General features: G+C 35.3%; 1 protein-coding gene across 1 annotated transcript in view; it reads right to left on the reverse strand.

Annotated features, from left to right (window-relative positions):
* Positions 1 to 23543, reverse strand: part of CNTLN (centlein) — a 341712-nt gene that overhangs the window by 87311 nt on the left and 230858 nt on the right. The window contains 5 exon segments of the mRNA XM_036856331.1: positions 3246 to 3469; positions 3549 to 3639; positions 16509 to 16582; positions 16585 to 16682; positions 20379 to 20920. Coding sequence (XP_036712226.1) covers positions 3246 to 3469; positions 3549 to 3639; positions 16509 to 16582; positions 16585 to 16682; positions 20379 to 20920 — 1029 coding nt within the window.

Here is a 23543-nt window from a genome sequence, read left to right on the forward strand (position 1 = left end):
GAGCAAATAATGACAATTAATTGGGAATGAGGCTTACAAGGAGCTACAGTTCCATTCTGATTCTTCTGGTAGCTGCCAGGATGCATGGGGAACATGCATTATTATTCTTCCAAGGCTACTGCTGAGTTGGGACAAATTAAAATGCCTGTTCCATCAAAGTTTCCTGTTCTTATCTAGACACATTTGTTTTTCTTGAATAAACACTCCTTAGATCCTTGCAAGTATGGTTAATTTCCAGAGTTTCACTGAAGAATTGTAAGTGATCTCTAATGTGCACAGAGAGTCTCTATAAAATGCTTTATAGTTTTCATGTAAAATACTTCTGCTTGATCTTCAATCTTTTTAAAGATAAGGAATTCATAGCTTAGAAAACTTGTAACTTCCTTGAACCATCTATTAATTCCCTTAGGAATATTACATTAACCCTTAGAAGACTTGGTTCTGTACCCAGTGTTATGAAAATGTTGATTCTCAACAATTTTTGCCCTTTTTTCCATTGCTTTTATGGAAGAGTAAATTTTCAAAGTCCTTACACTAATAGTGATATATGCTACAACATGGATGAACTTTGAAAACATTAAGCTAAGTGAAAGAAGCCAGACACAAAAGGCCATATATTGTCGATTCCATCTATATTAAATGTCTAGAATATGCAAATCCAAATAAACAGAATGTAGATTAGTGATTGCCTAGGGCTCAGAGAGATGGAGAAATAGAAGGATGATAAGCAAAGGGTTCAGGGTCTCTTTCTGATGTTATGAAAATGTTCTAAAATTGATTTTGGTGATGGTTGCACAACTTTGTCCATATTGTAACAACCACTGAATTAAATGATAGAATTGTCTGGTATGTGAATTATGTTTCATTAAAGTTACTGCCAAAAATAATAATAGTGGGTGATTTTACCCACTCTCAATAATTGATACTTCATTTACCTCACTCTCAATAATTGACAGAACTGAACAGAAAATCAGCAACGACAGAAGAGTTGAACATCAGTTATTAACCAACTACACCTAAGAGATATATATAGAACACTCAACCCAACAACAGCAAAATACAAATTCTTATCAAGTGCAAATGGAACATTCTCCAAGATCTACTATATGTTAGGTCACAAAACAAGTCTTAATACATTTATAAAAACCAGATCATAGAAAGTAACTTCCAGTGTAAGTTTGGAACATGGGTCAAGATTCGGTATAACACCACTCTTGGAATAAAGGCCAAACACAGTTCCTATTAGTACAACTAGTATACCACTAATCTTTTATAAGTAAAACATTTCTAAGCATTGCTTGAATCAAAGCACTAGATATTGGAAGTAGGGAATTTATAATTTAAAATTATGTGTGATACTGGTTTAAAAATTATTTTCTAGAATGATGAAAATATTACTTCTGTGTAAACAACAAATCATTCCTTATACACACAAATACCTTTAAGAATGGACACTTAAGCAGTCTCCCAAGGCAATAGAAATAAAAGCAAAAATAAACAATAATATTTGGAACTAATCAAACTTACAAGCTTTTGCACAGCAAAGGAAACCATAAACAAAATGAAAAGACAACCTACCAACTGGGAGAAAATATTTGCAAATGGTGCGACCAACAGAAGCTTAATTTCCAAAATATACAAACAGTTCATACAATTCAATAACAACAACAACAAAGGAAAATCCAATCAAAAAAGGGCAGAAGATCTAAGTAGACATTTCTCCAAAGAAGACATACAGATGGCTAATAGGCACATGAAAAGATGCTCATCATTGTTAATTATCAGAGAAATGTAAATCAAAACTGCAATGAGGTACCGACTCACACCAGTCAGAATGGACATCATTAAAAATTTACAAATAACAAATGCTGGAGAGGGCGTGGAGAAAAGGGAATCCTCTTACACTGATGGTGGGAATGTATATTGTTGTAGCCACTATGGAAAATAGTAAAGAGGTTCCTCTAAAAACTAAAAATAGAGTTGCCATATGATCCAGCAATCCCACTCCTGAGGATATACCCAGACAAAACTATAATTCAAAAAGATACATGCACCCCTATGTTCAGAGCAGCACTATTTACAATAGCCAAGACATGGAAACAACCTAAATGTCCATCGACAGATGAATGGATAAAGAAGATGTGGTATACACACACACACACACACACACACACACACACACACACACAATGGAATATTACTCAGCCATTAAAAAGAATGAAATAATGCCATTTGCAGCAACACAGTTGGACCTAGAGATTATCAAACTAAGAGAAGTCAGAAAGAGAAAGTCAAATACCATATGATATCACTTATATATGAAATCTAAAATACAACACAAATGAACACATCTATGAAACAGAAGAGACTCAGAGACATAGAGAACTTGTGGCTGCCAAGGGGGGAGGAGGGGTGGGGAAAGGAAGGATTGGGAGTTTGGGATTAGTAGATGCAAACTATTATATATAGGATGGATAAACAAGGTCCTGCTGTATAGCACAGGGATTACATTCAATATCTTGTGATAAAACCATAACAGAAAAGAATATGAAAAAGAATATATATGTATAATTGAGTCACTTTGCTGTCAGCAGAAATTAACACAACATTGTAAATCGACTATACTTCAATACAAAATTTTAAAAAAGAATAGAGACTTAAGGAATAATCTTTTCTTTTTTATTTGCTTTAAGATTAAATTATGATAACCAGCAGTAAGGTATACTGTGTCTAAAAATTGTTACAGAAAACTCAACTCACCTGAGTAAAAATATATATAAGTTATAGGAACACATTAATATAGATATTCATATTAAAATCTTCACATTTTATACTAGTATTTGCAAAGAAGAGCTGGGGCAATTACTAGTTAATAATGTGATTTATAATGATAAATGGAAAGTTTTAGATATGGGCAAATGGGTGAGCTAAATGAACTTATGGAGCCTGCTTTTAAAATCTAAGATATAACAGAATAAATATCACATAAAAATGTTAAGGTAAAGAAAAAAACTAAGTGGAAAAGGAATTCTAGTAAAGTACTTGTCAAAAGATTTGGAGTTCTCCTTAATAAGACCTTATTTAAGAAATCTAGATATTAAACATTACATCAGTTAGCAGTGTCTGGGAAATTTTTAAACTCATAGACATGTCTAACACAAATATGAACCAAACAACACATGTAAAACAAAATATCCATTTTTATAATATAGTCTACTGTAATTTATTTGTAAAGTTCCCTTTACCTTTATTGTCTGTCTGCTTGTTTGAAACCGCCGATCAGACACTTGCCTCTGGTGAAGGAGCTTTTCATTGACTTCTTTATATTCTTTAATAGCCAGTTCTGCTGCTTTTTTGGAATTCAAAAGTACACTGTTCTGTTGTTGCAAGGATACTATACGTTCTCGTAATAAAATAATACTGCTATTTGACTTCTGGGCCATTATATTTTTCCAATTTTCTCTGTTAACTATATAAAAATAATGTTAATAATTTTTTGAAAAATCTCATTAAATTAAAAAGACTGTTAATTTCATATGTATTCTTACCTCTGGTAGGACCTGTCGTACGTGAGCTCTTTTGAATATTACTATTCTTCTTTTGAAAAGTTGGTTTTTCGGCATTCTTGTGAAAATAATTCTAAATTTGAAAGTTTCATAAAAATTAGATTATTACTCAATAACAATTTCAAGTGAACCGACATAGTATACAATACTTCTTTACTTAAAACATATTGTGCAGAGTAAAAAAGAAGTCTGGACAATAAAATTCTATAATTGATGCCAAGAACTCATAAATGAACATAATACGTGCACTAACGACCTAGCAGGTAGAAGATAAAAATACAAAAATGAACCCAAAAGTAGTAGAAATTTAACCTATGAACAGTTTAAAAAGCTAGGAGCAAAAATAGTAAAAGTGACAAAAATAAAATAACTATATTTAATAACGTATTCTCTGGGAATCTAGTTCCTTTTCTCAAATACTGTTCTCCATTGTAGAATGAAAAATCCCTTCTGACAAATGAAGCTAAAATAATGTTGATGATAATAAAGTAACTTTCCATGAATCTGTATCTTTTCCTCATGACATTCCAATGCACTAAGACTAAATAAAATGAAGCCACGTTGACTTTTGTTCCAAACCGTTTCACCGATGTATAAAAGCTTTCCCGAAACAAAAATTTAAATAGGAATATGTTTCAAAATATTATAAACCCGAATAAAAAAATATGTGGTCTTGTTTAAGAATTTATTGCCCAGAAAACAGGAAAAATATCAATCTAGAAAACTATTTCTTTAAAAAAAGGAATTTTTTTCAAACAACCCAATTCAGGAACATATAATTATAATAAAAATGGAAGGAAAAAATAAATTTGACCAAATGTTACTTTGACAACGAGCCATATATTTTATATCAACAGATACATAAACTATACTATATTATACATAAGGTATGGCCCTAAAGTAATAGAACTGATTTATTAACACAAATACCAGAAACTCCTAAGATAGGGTTTTCCTTTAAACGAATTACGTTCCTTTAAATGAACTATGTTTCATTAAATATCTCATTTGAACTTGTCTTCAGAACCAGTATACAAGATATATTTTTAAATGTTTCATTCCCTTATTAAGATTCAGTTAATATTATGTGCTGGTCATGTATCTACCACTATAAAAAGATCCAAAATAGAACTATCAAATTACCAATATTAGTTACCAGACTTGATATCAAATTAATTGGACCTAAAATAAAAAAGAGGCTTCCATTTCCAGTATTATTACTGATCAGAAATCCAGAAATATTCTTATAATTTGAAGGGAGCACACTTAAAGCATGTTTTAAACATGACAAAGTGTTAAGGGAAATTCTGAGGCCAAAAATAAAGTAAAGCAAGAATTCAGAGGGACTTCCCTGGCGGTCCAGTGGTTACGATTCCAGGCTTTCACTGCTGGGGGCCCAGGTTCAAACCCTGGTCAGGGAACTAAGATCCCACAAGCCGTGCGGTGCAGCCAAAAAAAAAATAATCCAGAGAGACAAGCGACAAGCAAAGTGGCTAGCAAACTATAGGACAATTCATAATCCCCTGTGACCTTGAAATTCAATTTAAATACCAAAGCAGAATATAGGAGGAAAGGAAAGAAAGCCTAGGCCCCAGCTCCAGATGAGAAATTTGAAGTCACAAAGCTAGGGCACTGTATATAGCAATAGCCTGTATCTTTTTTATTGCTGAGTAGTATTCTATGGTATCGACGTATCATAGTTTGATTAACCATTCAGCTATTAAAGAAAATTTTGGTCGTTGCAGTTTTTAGCTATTAAAAATAAAGCTGTTATGACCATTCATGTACAAGTTTTTTAGGTAAACAAATTTTAATTTCTATAAGTGTCCAAGAGTGAGAGAGCTGGGTTGTATGGTAAGCATATAATTTTTTTTTTTTTAAAGAAACTGCCTACTGTTTCCCAGAGTGCTATACCACTTTATATTCACACTAGCACTACATAAGAGATCCAGTTTCTCTGCCTCCTTGTTAGCACTTGGTATTGTCGCTATCTTTTATTTTAGGTGTTCTAACAGATGTGTATCTCATCAGGGTCTTAATCTGCGTTTCCCGAATGGTTAATGATGTTGAACATCTTTATGTGTGCGTATTTGCCATCCATTTATTCTTTTCAGTGAAATGTCTGTTCATGTCTTTTGCCTGTTTTCTACTTGGATTGTTTGATTTTCTACTGTTGAGCTTTAACAAAATCCTTATATATTCAAGATATCAGTCCTTTGTCAAATATATGATTTATAAATACTTCCTCCTAGTCTGTAGTATGTCTTTTTAATCCTCTTAATAGGGTCTGTCACAAAGCAAAAGTTCTTAATTTTTGAAGTTCTCAAATTTCATGTTTTCCTTTAGGGATCATGCTTTTGATAACATGTCTAAAAACTCTTCAGCAAGTCTTAAGTCCCAGAGATTTTCTCTTATGGTTCCTTCTGAAAGTATTATAATTTGTTTTTTTTTTTTTTTTTTTTTTTTTTTTTTAAGAGGAGGCCAAATAGACATTAATGATACTGATTTTTTTTTTTTTAAGATTGTTTATAGCTACTTTTATTTTTATTTATTTATTTATTTTTGGCTGTGCTGGGTCTTCGGTTCGTGCGAGGGCTTTCTCTAGTTGCGGCAAGTGGGGGCCACTCTTCATCGCGGTGCGGGGACCGCTCTTCATCGTGGTGCGCGGGCCTTTTCACTATCGCGGCCCCTCCCGTTGCGGGGCACAGGCTCCAGACGCGCAGGCTCAGTAGTTGTGACTCACGGGCCCAGTTGCCCCGCGGCATGTGGGATCTTCCCAGACCAGGGCTCGAACCCGTGTCCCCTGCATTAGCAGGCAGATTCTCAACCACTGCGCCACCAGGGAAGCCCCTATAATTTGTTTTATACTTATATCTGTGATCTATTTCAAGTTAATTTTTGCATAAGGTGTGAGGTTTAGGTATAGGTTTATTTTTTTGCCTAGGGATCTCCAATTGTTCCAGCACTATTTGTTGAAAAGACTATCCTTCCTCTATTGAACTGCTTTTGCACCCTTTTCAAAAATCAGTTGTTTTCCATACTTGTGGAGCCACTTCTAGGTTCTATATTCCATTATGTAAGTATTAAACCTTTCTTCCTCTCTTGGTGGGTGTTTGGTGTCACCAGTCTTGACATCAAATTGAGTGGTGGGGAATGATAACATCCTCTGTGGGGCAGACACAAAATAGTTACCTTATTTTTTGGTTAAATTTCCCATTTGGTTCTTTTTTATATATTCTATTTCTTTGATGAGAATTTCTATTTCATTCTTGAGATGTTCTATTTTTTCATTTGTTTCAAGCCTGTTTGTAAATGCTTGTTGAAGCATTTTTAATGACAGCTACTTTAAAGTGCTGTCATGTAATTTGATTGTCTATGTCATCTTGCTGTTACCTTCTGTTGTTGCCTTTTTTTCATTCAAGTTGAGGTGTTCCTGGTTGCTAGGTATAATGAGTGATTTTCAGTTATATCCTGGACATTTTGGGTATTATGTTTCAAAACTCCATATCTTATTTAAATCTTTTGTTTTAGCAGGCTTCCTCTGATGCCACACTCATGGGGCAAGGAGGACCACCTCATTACTGCCAGTTGGGGATAGAAGTCCAGTCTCTGCTGACACCCTGGTTGGGGAGGGGAACCTCATTACTCTTGGTGGGGGTGAAAGTTCAGGCTCCCCACAGACCTCTGCTAATACCACCCTGCTTGGAAAATGGAGCAGGACTTTGTTTCTGCTCCTAACTTGGCCTCTCTTGACACAGTGGGGAGGGCGTGGGAGGCTTTATAGATATGGGAGGTTATGAAAGTCCGAATTTCTGCACTTCACCTCTGAAATCTAGAGGAACCCTGCTAGGAAACAAAAGGGGCATCTTTTTATTGCTGGATAGAGGTAGATGTCCAGCTCCCCATGTGGTCTCTAATGACATAAATGGAGGGAGTCATTACCATTGGCCCCTCACTGGTACCTGTTAGAAGGAGGAGGGATGCCTTCTTATAGCCAGGTGAGAGTTAAAGTGTAGGTTCCCCACTAGGTCTTTACTGGTGGGGGTAGAGGTAGGGTTGCAATTTTTTCTGTGGTGTTCAGCTAGAGTAGGACAGTTATTGTGTAAAAGTTTTCTGTCTTACTGGGCTATCTATTTCCTGGTCCTTTGACTAGGGAGAACAGGGTTTTACAGGGAGCTTTTATCATCTAACCAATTGGCCTTTCCAAGTTGCAGGTTTCTTCAGCACCCAGGCCAGGATATGTCAGGCAAAATGAAAACCCAGAGAACTCACCAACCATGTTCTTCTTCCAGTTCTGAGATCCCTACCTGGTGTGTCTTCTCTCTACCTTTCAGAGTCTTCTCATAGTTTTATTATTAAATTTATATTTATACAGTCTCTATCAAAATTCCAAAGGATTGTCTGTGAGAAGCTGATTCTAAAGAGCCAAGGACCAAGAATACTGAAGAGACTCTTGAAAGAAAACAAGGTGGGGGACTTGCTCTATTATCAATCAAGAGTACTATACAATAACAGTAATGAGACAGTATGGTATAGATAAATATACTGATGGAACAGAAGAAAAAGTCTAGAGACATACCCACATGTATATGCATGTGTGATTTACAGTAAAGTTGGTTCTGTTGAACACAGTGGGGCAAAGTGTAAAACTTAATCTCTATCATTCATCACATGCAAAAATCAATGCCAGACAGACATAAAAATCAAAACAGTAAATCAGTTAATATAGAAAAAGATAACAAGTAAGGTAGTATAAAATATCTAAGTTGAAGTAGGTAAAAAATAATTACAGAGAACATAAAAAGTGCTATTCATACAGGAAAAAAAATTGTTAAATTTGACCACATTAGAATTATGATGTTCTATTCCCCAAAAGATTCCACTAAAAAGGGTGAAAAGGCATAGCATGGAGAAGGGCAAGATATCTACAGTGTATATAATCAACATAAGGCTCATATATAGCATATGTAAGAACTCCTACAGATGAATAAGGAAAAGACAGACAACTCATTTGTAAAATGGGCAGAGACTTGAGGAAGCTATTCACTGAAGAATTCCAAATGGTCAATAATTGTAAGAAAGTAGTATTCAACACTTTATTAGTAATCACACAATGTAAATTAAACCCACAATGATATACCTCAACATACAAACAAAAGTGGCTGAGATAAGAAGGACTAACATAACAAACGTTGATGAGAAGCAGTAAAAATGTTTACAGCCTGTTGGTGGGTACAACACTTTGGAAAATAGCAGTATCACCAAAAATCTTAGAAACACACAGTCTCTGGTACAGTAATTCTACCCTGTAGGAATTTCATTACAGACACGTCCATACCAGTACAGTGGAAGACATTTACAAGAATATTCATTGCAACATTATTTGCAAGAAATCCAAACTGAAGCAACCCAAAATTCAGCAGTAGAATGGATAAATAAATTGTGATATATTCGGACAAAGAAATACTATATACAACAATAAAAATGAATGAACTCCACATAACACTGAATAAAATAAGGCCAGGGGGCTTCCCTGGTGGTGCAGTGGTTGAGAATCTGCCTGCCAATGCAGGGGACACGGGTTCGAGCCCTGGTCTAGGAAGATCCCACATGCCGCGGAGCAACTGGGCCCGTGAGCCACAACTGCTGAGCCTGCGGGTCTGGAGCCTGTGCTCCGCAACAAGAGAGGCCGTGATAGTGAGAGGCCCGCGCACCACAATGAAGAGTGGCCCCCGCTCACTGCAACTAGAGAAAGCCCTCGCACAGAAGCGAAGACCCAACACAGCCAAAAATAAATAAATAAATAAATAAATTTATTTTTTTTTAAAAAAAGGCCAGAAACAAAAGAAGACATACCTTATAGATTCCATAAAGTTCAAAAACAGGCAAAATTAACCATAATATTAGAAGAAATAAAATTATAAAGAAAAGAAGGGGAGTGATTAAAGGTAAGATAATGGCTACCTTTGGAGTGAGTGAGAAGTTCTACTATTTGCCAAACCCAGTTGGTACAATTTGATCAACTGTTACTTTCTGACTGCCAACAATGTACACAGATCTACTCAAAGTAGTCTACACTAACACTCTCTTGTTTTATGAATAGAATTATGAGTTCCTTTTATTTATAAACTCATTAAGCTGCACATAATTGACTGCAACTAAACAAAATTCCCTATGATATAATGTATAACAAAATAGTTTTCTGTAAAATCTATTTATCAACCAACCACTCAATCAGCAGGTACTTAGAATATAATTCTTCATCTGAACTTTATTATGGTAGTAACTAAAATAAACTTTTGTCATCCTTGAACTTTTTCCTCTAAAGTTCTGGCCAGATCTCAAATAATAAACACTTTGGATTAGGTTTTTAAAGAACCTTATACATTACTTCAACGGTAATCTGGTTTTTTTTTTAAACAAAAGAAAATAATCTTTTTTCAGTTTTTCACTGATTTACGTTGAATAGATAAAACTTTTGATGACAAGATGTATCAATAATAAGAATTATTGAATAAGTTGTTTTGGAACGTCAATATTTTAAGATTTAAAATACATTGGGGAGGGTGGGTGCTTCAAGATGGTGGAGGAGTAAGACGTGGAGGAGATCACCGTCCTCCCCACAAATACATCAGAAATACATCTACACGTGGAACAACTCCTACAGAACACCTACTGAAAACTGGCAGAAGACCTCAGGCTTCCAAAAAGGCAAAAAAACTCCCCACGTACCTGGCCGTGTGACTGACAGGGTCTTGGTGCTCCGGCCAGGTGTCAGGCCTGAGCCTCTGATGTGGGAGTGCCGAGTTCAGGACACTGATCCACCAGAGACCTCCCGGCCCCATGTAATATCAGTCAGTGAGAGCTCTCCCGGAGACCTCCATCTCAACGCTAAGACCCACCTCCTCGCAACGACCAGCAAGCTCCAGTGCTGGACACCCCATGCCAAACAACTAGCAAGACAGGAACACAACCCCACCCATTAGCAGAGAGGCTGCCTAAAATCATACTATGTTCACAGACACCCCAAAAAACACCACCGGACATGGTGCTGCCCACCAGAAAGAAAAGATCCAGCCTCATCAGAACACAGGCACCAGTCCCCTCCAAAAGGAAGCCTACACAACCCACTGAACCAAACTTAGCCACTGGGGGCAGACACCAAAAACAACGGGAACTATGAACCTGCAGCCTGTGAAAAGGAGACCCCAAACACAGTATGTTATGCAAAATGAGAAGACAGAGAAATACACAGCAGATGAAGGAGCAAGATAAAAACCCACTAGACCAAACAAATGAAGAGGAAATAGGCAGCGTACCTGAAAAAGAATTCAGAGTAATGATAGTAAAGATGATCCAAAATCTTGGAAATAGAATGCAGAAAATGCAAGAAACATTTAACAAGGACCTAGAAGAACTAAAGAGCAAACAAACAATGATGAACAATACAATAAATAAAATTAAAAATTCTCTAGAAGGAATGAAGAGCAGAATAACTGAGGTAGAAAAACGGGTAAGGGACTTGGAAGATAAAATACTGGAAATAACTACCGCAGAGTAGAATACAGAAGAAAGGACCCAAAGAATTGAGGACAGTCTCAGAGACATCTGGGACAACATTAAATGCACCAACATTCGAATTATAGGGCTCCCAGAAGAAGAGAAAAAGAAAGGGACTGAGAAAATATTTGAAGAGATTATAGTTGAAAACTTCCCTCATATGGGAAAGGAAATAGTCAATCAAGTCTAGGATAAATATCCATACAGGATAAATACAAGGAGAAACACGCCAAGACACATATTAATCAAACAATCAAAAATTAAATACAAACAAAAAATATTGAAAGCAACAAGGGAAAAGCAACAAATAACATACAAGGGAATCCCCATAAGGTTAACAGCTGATCTTTCAGCAGAAACTCTGCAAGCAAGAAGGGAGTGGCAGGACATATTTAAAGTGATGAAAGGGAAAAACCTACAACCAAGATTACTCTACCCAGCAAGGATCTCATTCAGATTCGATGGAGAAATTAAAACCTTTACAGACAAGCAAAAGTTAAGAAAATTCAGTACCGCCAAACCAGCTTTACAACAAATGCTAAAGGAACTTCTCTAGGCGAAGGAAACACAATAGAAGGAAAAGACCCACAACTACAAACATAAAACAATTAAGAAAATGGTAGTAGGAACATACATATCGAAAATTACCTTAAATTTAAATGGATTAAATGCTCCAATCAAAACACACAGACTGGCTGAATGGATACAAAAACAAGGCCCATATATATGTTGTCTACAAGAGACCACTGCAAACCTAGGGACACGTACAGACTGAAAGTGAGGGCATGGAAAAAGATATTACATGCAAATGGAAATCAAAAGAAAGCTGGAATAGCAATTCTCATATCAGACCAAATAGACTTTTAAATAAAGACTATTACAAGAGACAAAGAAGGACACTACAGAATGATCAAGGTATCAACCCAAGAAGAAGATATAACAACTGTAAATATTTACGCACTCAACATAGGAGCACCTCAATACATAAGGCAAATGCTAACAGCCATAAAAGGGGAAATCGACAGTAACACAATCACGGTAGGGGACTTTAACACCCCACTTTCACCAATGGACAGGTCATCCAAAATGAAAATAAATAAGGAAACACAAGCTTTAAATGACACATTAAACAAGATGGACTTAATTGATATTTATAGGACATTCCATCTAAAACACAGAATACATTTTCTTCTCAAGTGCTCATGGAACATTCTCCAGGATAGATCATCTCTTGGGACACAAATCAAGTCTTGGTAAATTTAAGAAAATTGAAATCATATCAAGTATCTTTTCTTACCACAACGTTATGAGACTAGATATCAATTACCGGAAAAACACTCTAAAAAATACAACCAAATGGAGGCTAAACAACATGCTACTAAATAACCAAGAGACGACTGAAGAGATATCAAAGAGAGAGAATCAAAAAATACCTAGAAACAAATGACAATGAAAACATGACGACCCAAAACCTATGAGATGCAGCAAAAGCAGTTCTAAGAGGGAAGTTTATTGCAATACAATCCTACCTCAAGAAACAAAAAAACTCTCAAAAAAACAACCTAACCTTACACTTAAAGCAATTAGAGAAAGAAGAACAAAAAAAACCCCAAAGTTAGCAGAAGGAAAGAAATCATAAAGATCAGAGCAGAAGTAAATGGAAGAGAAATGAAGGAAACAATAGCAAAGATCAATAAAACTAAAAGCTGGTTCTTTGAAAAGATAAACAAAATTGATAAACCCTTAGCCAGACACATCAAGAAAAAAAGGGAGAAGACTCAAATCAACAGAATTAGAAATGAAAAAGGAGAAGTAAAAACTGACACTGCAGAAATACCAAGGATCATGAGAGATTACTACAAGCAACTCTATGCCAATAAAATGGACAACCTGGAAGAAATGGACAATTCATAGAAAAGCCCAACCTTCTGAGACCGAACTAGGAAGAAATAGAAAATATAAACAGACCAATCACAAGCACTGAAATTGAAACTGTGACTAAAAATGTACCAACAAACAAAAGCCCAGGACCAGATGGCATCACAGGCGAATTCTATCAAACATTTAGGGAAGAGCTAACACCTATCCTTCTCAAACTCTTCCAAAATATAGCAGAGGGAGGAACACTCCCAAACTCATTCTACGAGGCCACCATCACGCTGATACCAAAGCCACACAAAGATGTAACAAAAAAGAGAAACTACAGACCAATATCTCTGATGAACATAGATGCAAAAATCCTCAACAAAATACTAGCAGACTGAATCCAAGAGCATATTAAAAGGATCACAAACCATGATCAAGTGGGGTTTAGCCCAGGAACGCAAGGATTCTTCAATATTTATTGAAGAATCAATCAATGCGATACACCATAGTAACAAATTGAAGGATAAAAACCATATGATAATCTCATTAGATGCAGAAAAAGCCTTCGACAAAATTCTACAACCAATTATGATAAAAACTCTCCATAAAGTAGGCATAGAGGGAACTTAACTCAACATAATAAAGGCCATATATGAAAAACCCACAGCAAACATCGTTCTCAATGGTGAAAAACTGAAACCATTTCCTCTAAGATCAGGAACAAGACAAGGTTGCCCACTCTTACCACTGTTATTCAACATAGTTTTGGAAGTTTCAGCCACAGCAATCAGAAAAGAAAAAGAAATAAAAGGAATCTAAATCGGAAAAGGAGAAGTAAAACTGTCACTGTTTGCTAATGGCATGATGCTATACATAGAAAATCCTCAAGATGCTACCAGAAAACTACTAGAGCTAATCAATGAATTTGGTAAAGTTTCAGGATACAAAATTAATGCACAGAAATCTTTTGCATTCCTATACACTAGTGATGAAAAATCTGAAAGAGAAATTAAGGAAACACTCCCATTGACCATTGTAACAAAAAGAATAAAATACCTAGGAATAAACCTACCTAAGGAGACAAAAGACCTGTATGCAGAAAACTATAAGACACTGATCAAAGAAATTAAAGATGATACAAACAGATGGAGAGATACACCACATTCTTGGACTGAAAGAATCAACATTGTGAAAATGACTATATGACCCAAAGCAAACTACAGCTTCAATGCAATCCCCATCAAACTACCCATGGCATTTTTCACAGAACTAGAACAAAAAATTTTACAATTTGTATGGAAACACAAAAGATCCCGAATAGCCAAAGCAATCTAGAGAAAGAAAAACAGAGCTGGATGAATCAGGCTCCCTGACTTCAGACTATACTACAAAGCTACAATAAACAAGACAATATGGTACTGGCACAAAAACAGAAATATAGATCAATGGAACAGGATAGAAAGTCCAGAGATAAACCAATGCACATATGGTCACCTTACCTTTAATAAAGAGGCTAGAATATACAATGGAGAAAAGACAGCCTCTTCAATATGTGGTGCTGGGAAAAATGGACAGATACATGTAAAAGAATGAAATTAAAACACACCCTAACACCATATACAAAAATAAACTCAAAATGGATTAAAGACTTAAATGTAAGGCCAGACACTATAAAACTCTTAGAGAAAAACATCGGCAGAACACTCTATGCATAAATCACAGCAGGATCCTTTTTGACCCACCTCCTAGAGAAATGGAAATGAAAACAAAAATAAAACAAATAGGACCTAATGAAGCTTAAAAGCTTTTGCATAGCAAAGGAAACCTTCAACAAGGACGAAAAGACAACCCTCAGAATGGGAGAAAATATTTGCAAATGAAGCAACTGACAAAGGATTAATCTCCAAAATATACAAGCAGCTCATGCAGCTCAATATCAAAACAACAAACAACCCAATCCAAAAATGGGCAAAAGACCTAAATAGACATTTCTCCAAAGAAGATATACAGATTGCCAACAAACACATAAAAGGATGTTCAACATCACTAATCATTAGAGAAATGCAAATTCAAGCTACAATGAGGTATCACCTCACACCGGTCAGAACGGCCATCATCAAAAAATCTACAAACAATAAATGCTGGAGAGGGTGTGGAGAAAAGGGAACCCTTCTGCACTGTTGCTGGGAATGTAAATTGATACAGCCACTATGGAGAAACAGTATGGAGGTTCCTTAAAAAACTAAAAATAGAACTACCATACGACCCAGCAACCCCACTACTGGGCATATACCCTGAGAAAACCATAATGCAAAAAGAGACATGTACCACAATGTTCAATGCAGCACTATTTACAATAGCCAGGACATGGAAGCAACCTAAGTGTCCATCGACAGATGAATGGATAAAGAAGATGTGGCACATATATATAGTGAAATATTACTCAGCCAAAGAAAGAAATGAAATTGAGTTATTTGTAGTGAGGTGGATGGACCCAGAGTCTGTCATACAGAGTGAAGTAAGTTAGAAAGAGAAAAACAAATACCATATGGTAACACATATATATGAAATCTGAAGAAAAAAAGAAAAAGGTTCTGATGAACATAGGGGCAGGACAGGAATAAAGACGCATACGTAGAGAATGGACTTGAGGACACGGGGAGGGGGAACTGTAAGATGGGTTGAAGTGAGAGAGTTGCATTGACATATATACACTACCATATGTAAAACACATAGCTAGTGGGAAGCAGTTGCATAGCACAGGGAGATCAGCTCGGTGCTTTTTGACCACCTAGAGGGGTGTGATATGGAGGGTAGGAGGGAGATGCAAGAGGGAGAGGATATGGGAATATACGTATACGTATAGCTGATTAACTTCATTATATGGCAGAAACTAACACAACATTGTAAATCAATTATACACCAATTAATATGTTAAAAAAAAAGACAAGCAGAATAAGCATCTCAATTGCAAACATGTAAATAAAAGTTTAGGAAAAATAAAAATAAAGAAAATAAAAAATAATATAAAATATATTGGGGAATAAAATACATTAGGTTGAAATTAGAAAAAAATCTGAAAAACAAAATTAAAAAAATACACTGGGGAATAAAATACATTACATAGAAATCAGAAATTTAAAAATTTAGTCAGACTAAATAATTTATTATCATGAAGGCTAATATAAAAACAGAAATTTCTTCTCTTCATATATTTTATATACCTGGAAACAGCAATGAGCTTATTATCACATTTATTTTTTTTGGCTGAAATATAAATATCTTAAGATTTATATTCAGGAAAATTGTATCTATTTCCATGTTCATCTATGCAAAACATTATACTAAATTAGTACTTGAAAATTATTAAAAAGTGAGTATTTTCACTGTATATTCCAAAGAAAAGAATTTTTTAAGGATTTAAATTAAATCACTGGCAACAAAAATTGATTTAAGTTATGAAGCATGAGATAACATTAAAAACATAGCTTATAATTAAGCAAAATTTTTATATACCTTTGGAGTCTTTCCATCTACATTTGGATATATTTGTACTATTTCTTTTCCTTGCATTTGGCTGTCTTCTGTTTGGCTTTCTTCTGGTCTCCTCTATCCTCTGTAGGACTTATTTTCTGGGATGTTTCTACAATAATTGTTCCCAAATTTTGTAAGGTCTGTGTTTCAGAATCACTGATTTTGGAAAAAAAGGGGGGTATATAAAGCCCAAGAAGAAGAGTTGTTAAATGTACCTCTTAAGTTCAAGACCAAATAATATTACAGCACAGGTTATATAGATAGCTACAAGTTTAATTTGGGCATTTACTGGTTCTCATTGTTAAGAGAGAAAATAGTCTAAATATATTGAGAGAAATTAGTCTAAATATATTTTACAAATTATAAAATCTCATCAAGAAGTTAGATTATCTAATATCACATGCTTGCTAGCATCACTTCTATAGTATTCTCCAAGTGTTAACTCAGGAAGCACATGTTTTAACGCTTGCAGGGTTGGAACACTCACTACTTCTGACCCAGGGCAGAAAGCTTTAATATTCTAACAGAAAGTTTTCTCCTAGTCTGGAACAAAATCTGAATCTCTGAGCCTTTCACGCATTGATCTAGTTCCATCTCTTATGGGTATTCATAATTCAATATAATACTTGTTAAGCACCAACTATGTGCCAGGCACTTTTCTGGGCACAAGGGTAAAGTAGTGAGTGAAAAAAAAATAGATGAAACTCCTGCCCTCAGGTAGCTTTCAACCCAGGGGGTGGGGAGACAGGTAAAAAAAGAAGAGGACTAAGTTATATATATATATGTGTGTGTGTATATATATATATATATATATATATATATACACACACATATATATAACACATAGTATGTTAATAGTTTGTGTTAAAGAAAAAAAATAAAGGGAAGAAGATCAGAAGTGCTGGTGTTGATGCTGAGCAGAAATTTAAGTTCAATCCCTTTTCCACATGGATGATCTAACTATTTGGATATAGTTATACGATGCTTGCAACATCTCTAAGGAAAACATCCCTAGCTTGTTCAAGTACTCCTAACATGAATGCTTTTGAGATGCTTTTCCATCCTGGTCCCTCATGAAAGTACACCAGCTTATTTTGATGGAGCATTATGTCCAGAATTCAATTTCATACTTCAAGTGTACAATGAGAAGTACTTAGTAGAACTCCTGGTAGATGTAGACTAAATTTGTACAAGCTTTTGCAGCATGCATATTGTACTGAGACTCATACAGGATTTAACAAAATATATTTTTACATTCACTATTACAAAGTCCTGTATTTTCCCCATTGCCGAGTTGAACAATTGACATCTTATAGCCAAGTAAAGGACCCTGTAGTCTTTTAGATAACTATATCTTCCCAGTCCATTGAGATCTTTGGGGATTTTGATTCTATCTTGTGAAGTATTTTCCAGCCCTTTCAGTGTCACGTTATCCACAGATTTGATAAACATGTTTTGCTGAAATTCTGTTTTTCTTCTTCTAGGTATTAACAACTCCTCCTGATTATTACCTATCACTGAATGGGCACTGATACAGATAATTCATATATCGGGACCCACAAAATGCAGGCTGCCCCAGCGGCCCGGCCCATGTCAGAAACTGGAACCTAAGTCAGCTGCACTACTGGGAAATGCATCACTGTCAAGGAAAGCTAACATATACCAATCACAATCCTCCAATTCAGCTTTAGCTAGTTTGCGAACTTTAGCTAGCTACCTTACTCCAGAAAATAGGACCCGCTAGCTTTACAAGAAAATCCCTGACCTCCTAGCCAATCATGCCCTGTTTCTGCTTTGCCTCTTATAATGCTCTATAAAACTCCCTCCTGCCCCAAATCCCTTGAAAGAGTGCTCCACAGCTTGTTAGGCACTGGACTCCCCTTATCCATGCATGTTTTCCCATGAATAGAGGTCTTCATGCTCGTTACTAAATCATATTATTTTTGTTCTTTGACATCATGCTCTTGTAATACAATTCAACTATGGGAAATAAATATTCATAAGATAATAATTATATAATATTCTATATACAAATATATAAAGGGCCAAGTTCTATTTTCCTCAGTATCCAAGTAAATTTCTTGTATTTCAGACTACGAAAAGTTAAAAGAAATAGAATGTTCTGAAGTCCTGAAGCTCCATTGTGGGATTTCTAATTGCTTGAGAATTCTTTGCAGCTGAGTGATTCCTGAGACCGTTCTGTCAGGCAGGAAATGTAACAATTAATCCTCAAAGTGTAAAACTGAGTTTCACTGCTAATAACAAATGACAATCCTATGTTTTAAGAGATATTGTGTGATACATCTCCCAAAATATGTGACCTTCTGCACATGCACTAAGAAGATGAAATTGAACTGAGTGTATTCCTTAACTTTCACATATTTATTCAGACATACATACACCAGTAAATATGTACCACTATATTATGAAGAGTGTGGTAGTACCAACTGGCTGAGATATAATTAGTAGATGAAACCAGAATTTCCTGCAAGACAAAGATAAACGCTTAGTGGGTTTTAAGCTAAGTAGGATTTTATCTCTAACTGCTTTTGAGAACAGGGAAGAAAACCTTAGAAGAGGAAACAAAGAAATAGGAATGCAGATTTGGTCTTTCTTCCTTACTTTCGTAAATTTGTTTTTGAGTTTTTCACCTGCCTTAAGACCAGAGGCATGACCACTGATCTTTAAAACAGTGGTTCGCAAACTTGTCTGCATATTGGAATCAGCTGGAGAGCCTCAAAAAATCCTGAAGCTTGTATCTCACTCCAGAAGTTATGATTTAATTGTTCTGGGATGTGGCCTGAGCTTTGGAATTTTTATAAGATCCCCAGGTGATTCTAATATGCAAACAAGTTTGAGAATTGCATTTTAAAATGTTTCAGATCTATGTCTAAGAAAACTATCCAGAAACATCCCAAATCTAAAACAGATCATGACTGCAGATTAAAAAAAAAAAAAAAAAAAACTTGGGAAAATAAAAGGAAACATGTGCCATCATAAACCAAGACAGAATTATGGAAAATTGTTCCATGTGTCTGTTAACAATTCTGGCCACATTAAACTTCCCTATTATCTAGGTATAAAAAAAGGTGTTCTATTATCCACTTGCCTTTGTGGTTTTACTGATGTGCTTCAACGTATGAATGTATAGTCAGGGGTAAGGGTAAGAAATATTATAGATTTTTAGTACTCCCCTGTTGTTATTCACTAGGGGTTATATAACTTAAAACTAGGAATCTGTAGAGCTTTAACTTTAAAGAACTAATTTTTAACCACCTTCAATTAAAGTTAGCACAATGACTTTGCATAATACATACATGAAATAATTAGTGAAGATGGTTCTTAATTTAAAGGATGTTAAACAGCTTGTAGACATCTGGTAACAAGCTGAAATGGGTCATTCAAAATTTATCTAACTAAATTAAGGGGAAAAAATGTTTCTCCTCCCAGGTTGCCATGTCACAAGATAACTAAACCGACTTAGTAGGCTTGCCTGGGAATCCTTAGCTGTCAGTGGTGAATATGCAAAGGGCCAGCAAATTAAATCAACCTGCCAAACTGTCAATTTCAAGCCTCATGACTGCATGAAAATAGCATCACTGGAAGAAATCAAGCATTGCCTTCTTTTGGGTTTCCTGGCACCTATTCAAACACTCATGCAGTTGTGGCTAATTTTGCATGCAAATTTCAGTCAATAAGCTCAGAACAAGACCTCCCAAGATATTTCAAAGCAATCTGACAGTATTTTTTCTGAATACCAAATCGACAGTAGTTGAAATTCAATCTCCATTTGCTGGTGCTTTACATATGCACAGTGTCCCCACCACTGAGCTAAGTTAATGAGAGCCTTACCTGCTCTCACACACATCCTCCCAGTCGTCCTTGCTGAGGTTCTCAAACACATTGCTCATGACCTTGATGGAGTGATTGAGAACAGTGTGGTAACGACCCACGGAGCACTTTTTCTTGGCCGCTTTAAATTTAACCTTGGTAGTGGTTGCCTTACAATCAGATTGCCTAGATCCAGATCTCACTTCCGTGGTGGCCATCTCAGATTTAGCTTTGTCTGCTGAACGCTGTAATTTCTCCATTGAATTCATCAGCTCTTCATTTTCATTTCTCAACTCATTAGCTTCTGCCACTTGTCTCCTTAGGGAAGTGACTTCTATCTCCAGCTCACTGAGTTTTACTTGAAGTTCAGCTTTATCTTTTTCTACATCTTTACTTCCCTTTTGCAGTTGTTCCAGCTCTTTTTCTCTGGTCTTTGCGTCTTCTTGCTGCTGTTTTACAAGGGATTTCAGGAAATCATTTTCTTTTATTAATTTTTTATTCCCTTCTTTTAATTTTCTTGACCTTTTCTCAAAAGATTTTAGCCGATTTTCCAATTCAATGACCTAAACAGAAAAGTTTAATTTATTCTTTTAAAAGTCCCAAACCAGAATCTACTGTATTTATATTGTCATTTCTAACTTATGAAAATAAAATTTCATTTAGCACAAGGACAAAATAAATCTAAAGTACTTAATTTCTAAATAATTCTAAGGTGGTGTACATAAATACATTCTAAAATGCAATAATACATCTGTTGAATAAAGGACAGATGGTAAAAGAAGTTAAAATTCTACATAATGTGACACAGAACTAAGTATGCTAATAAGCTCTGCAGAGTTCTCTGAGACTGTAAGTGCTTTGGCTTTATAGTCTACTGTTGGGAAGGAAAAAAATTTCCTTCTACCCTTCTAGGTTCTTTGGCTGGTCTAAGAATGAAATTGATATGACAGATTAACAAGAGAAAAACAAAAATTTAATAACATGTATACCTCCTGTATACTTGGGAGATACCCAGGAAAACTGAGTAACTCCCTGAAATGGCCTAAGCCATCACCTTAAATACCATTTTCATCTAAAGACTACATAAGATTTTGGTGGGTGGGAGTCAGTTATAGGAGGTTCCCAGGAAAAGCACAGTAAACAAGGGTCTGGCTGTTAAGCAGATTTAGGTCCTTGCCTTCTCCACTGATTACAGTTTTAGAGATTTGGTCATCTTCATCTTCCTGGTACAGCAAGGTATACCCCCTTACAAATGGAGATTTCCCTTATAAATGTAAATGTTTCTTACAAAGGGATAACTTCTACTCAGTTTTCAGAGCTCTTCCTATGTCTGTAGTTTCTTAAAAATAATCAGCCTAAAATAATCAATATGCCAAAGAGGCATATTTTGGGGTGATATATTTTGCTCCCCCTCATTTTCTTACTCATGAAAAGTAATACTTTCAGAGGAAAACAATTTATACAAAAAGTCTAAAAATAGTACATAGGGAAACTTTATTATTAAAATAACATTAGCCTTCAATATTTAACTATCATATGAAAAACTGATGACCTAAATACAAAATGATCTATTGAGGCTGCTTTTTCCTAAATTATAAAAATGTAATTTTAATAGTCGTGAGGTCCTTAGTTTATACAATACAGGAACTTTTTACCAAAAAAAAGAAAAAAAAAAGGAAATCTAACAATGTTAACATAATTATTTCAAGGTTTCTTATGAATTAATTTTTTTACATTTATTTCATTAAACAGTGCTCATGTTGTAGGACACAGAAATAATATATAATTCTTGAACTTAAGAAATTTCAAAAACTATTCGGAAACAAAGAATTGCACAAATAAAGCTAATAAAGGATAGAATCTAAGTGCCATAAGTCTGGACATAAAGGAAAGAGCAACTGATTCTTAGCCATGAGTACAAAAATTTCAAGGAGGAGTTGATTTCAACTTAAATCTTGAAAAATATTCAATACTGTTTGTAAAGCACTGTTGCGGAGGAAGAGATTTTTCTCTACCCTTCTGTGTTCTTATGGCTGGTCTAAGGATTAAATTGACATGAGACAGATTAACAGGAGAAAATCAAAGGTTTTATAACATATGTACATGGGAGAGACCCAGGAAAACACAGTAACTCAATGAAATGGCCAAAACCCTCCTCTCCTTAAATACCATTTTCAGCTAAAGAGAAAAGAGGATGTTGGCGCTAGTGGTTTAGGAGGAAGGCAATTAACAAGGAGATGGAAAAACAAATTCGTGGTAAACAAATGTTTGCTGAACCATGCAGAGACAATAGGACACAGAGAGGAATTTTAACAGACAATTTGCTAGATTCTTCCCTGACAACACACACCTAGTTTATACTACAGTTATCTATGGTGATAGTTCCCTTCCTGGAATAGGTCCTCTATCTTCATTCTCTTAGGCAGTCAGGTGGAAGGTCAAAGTTTCTTCCTGAGTCTTTTGGGCCCTGATTGTTTTTGACTCAAAATAATCCATATGCCAAAGAGACTTTTGGAGTGGCAAATTTTGTTCCCTTATAGTACATTTTACCATTTATAAAAATTTTTAATAAACACAATCTCTTCTGATAATCTCAAAAACAGGTGAGGTAAGTAGAGCTGATAACTATCTTCCCAGAAGAGGAAATGGAAGCTCTGAAAACTTAACACACAGACGTAAACATTTCCTGGTTTAAACTGGGATTCAAGTTCAGGATTTTGTGCCCATCTCACTATTCCACAAGCCGTATGGAGAAGAAGACTTTCCCAGATATATGTGGAAAATGAACAAAGAACTAGGGTCAAGAAAGAAAGAGTCAAGCAAGAAACTTTTATAGGTCTTAACAGGGCTTACTCTTGACCTGGAATAGACGTATATGAATTTGCACCAGACTACTTGTAGACCTCTGTATATTTCTGGGAAACAAATTCTATTGATCCCTCTCAATGCAAATACTTTATTGGAGAGCTGGATAATGTGACAAAAAAATACAACGATTGAAAAACTATATGGACTCATACCTTAAAGCAAATTCTTCAAAGGAGAAAACATTATTGATACACTGACAACCAATGATTTAAAATAATATTCCAGAAATACACAAAAAACTTATGCATACTCTTAAAACTTTCCATTTTACTGGACTTGACTCATGATGGTGAAGATCTAAGTTGTTTCCTAATGTGA

Source organism: Balaenoptera musculus, chromosome 6, assembly GCF_009873245.2.
Source record: "Balaenoptera musculus isolate JJ_BM4_2016_0621 chromosome 6, mBalMus1.pri.v3, whole genome shotgun sequence".
Taxonomy (NCBI): domain Eukaryota; kingdom Metazoa; phylum Chordata; class Mammalia; order Artiodactyla; family Balaenopteridae; genus Balaenoptera; species Balaenoptera musculus.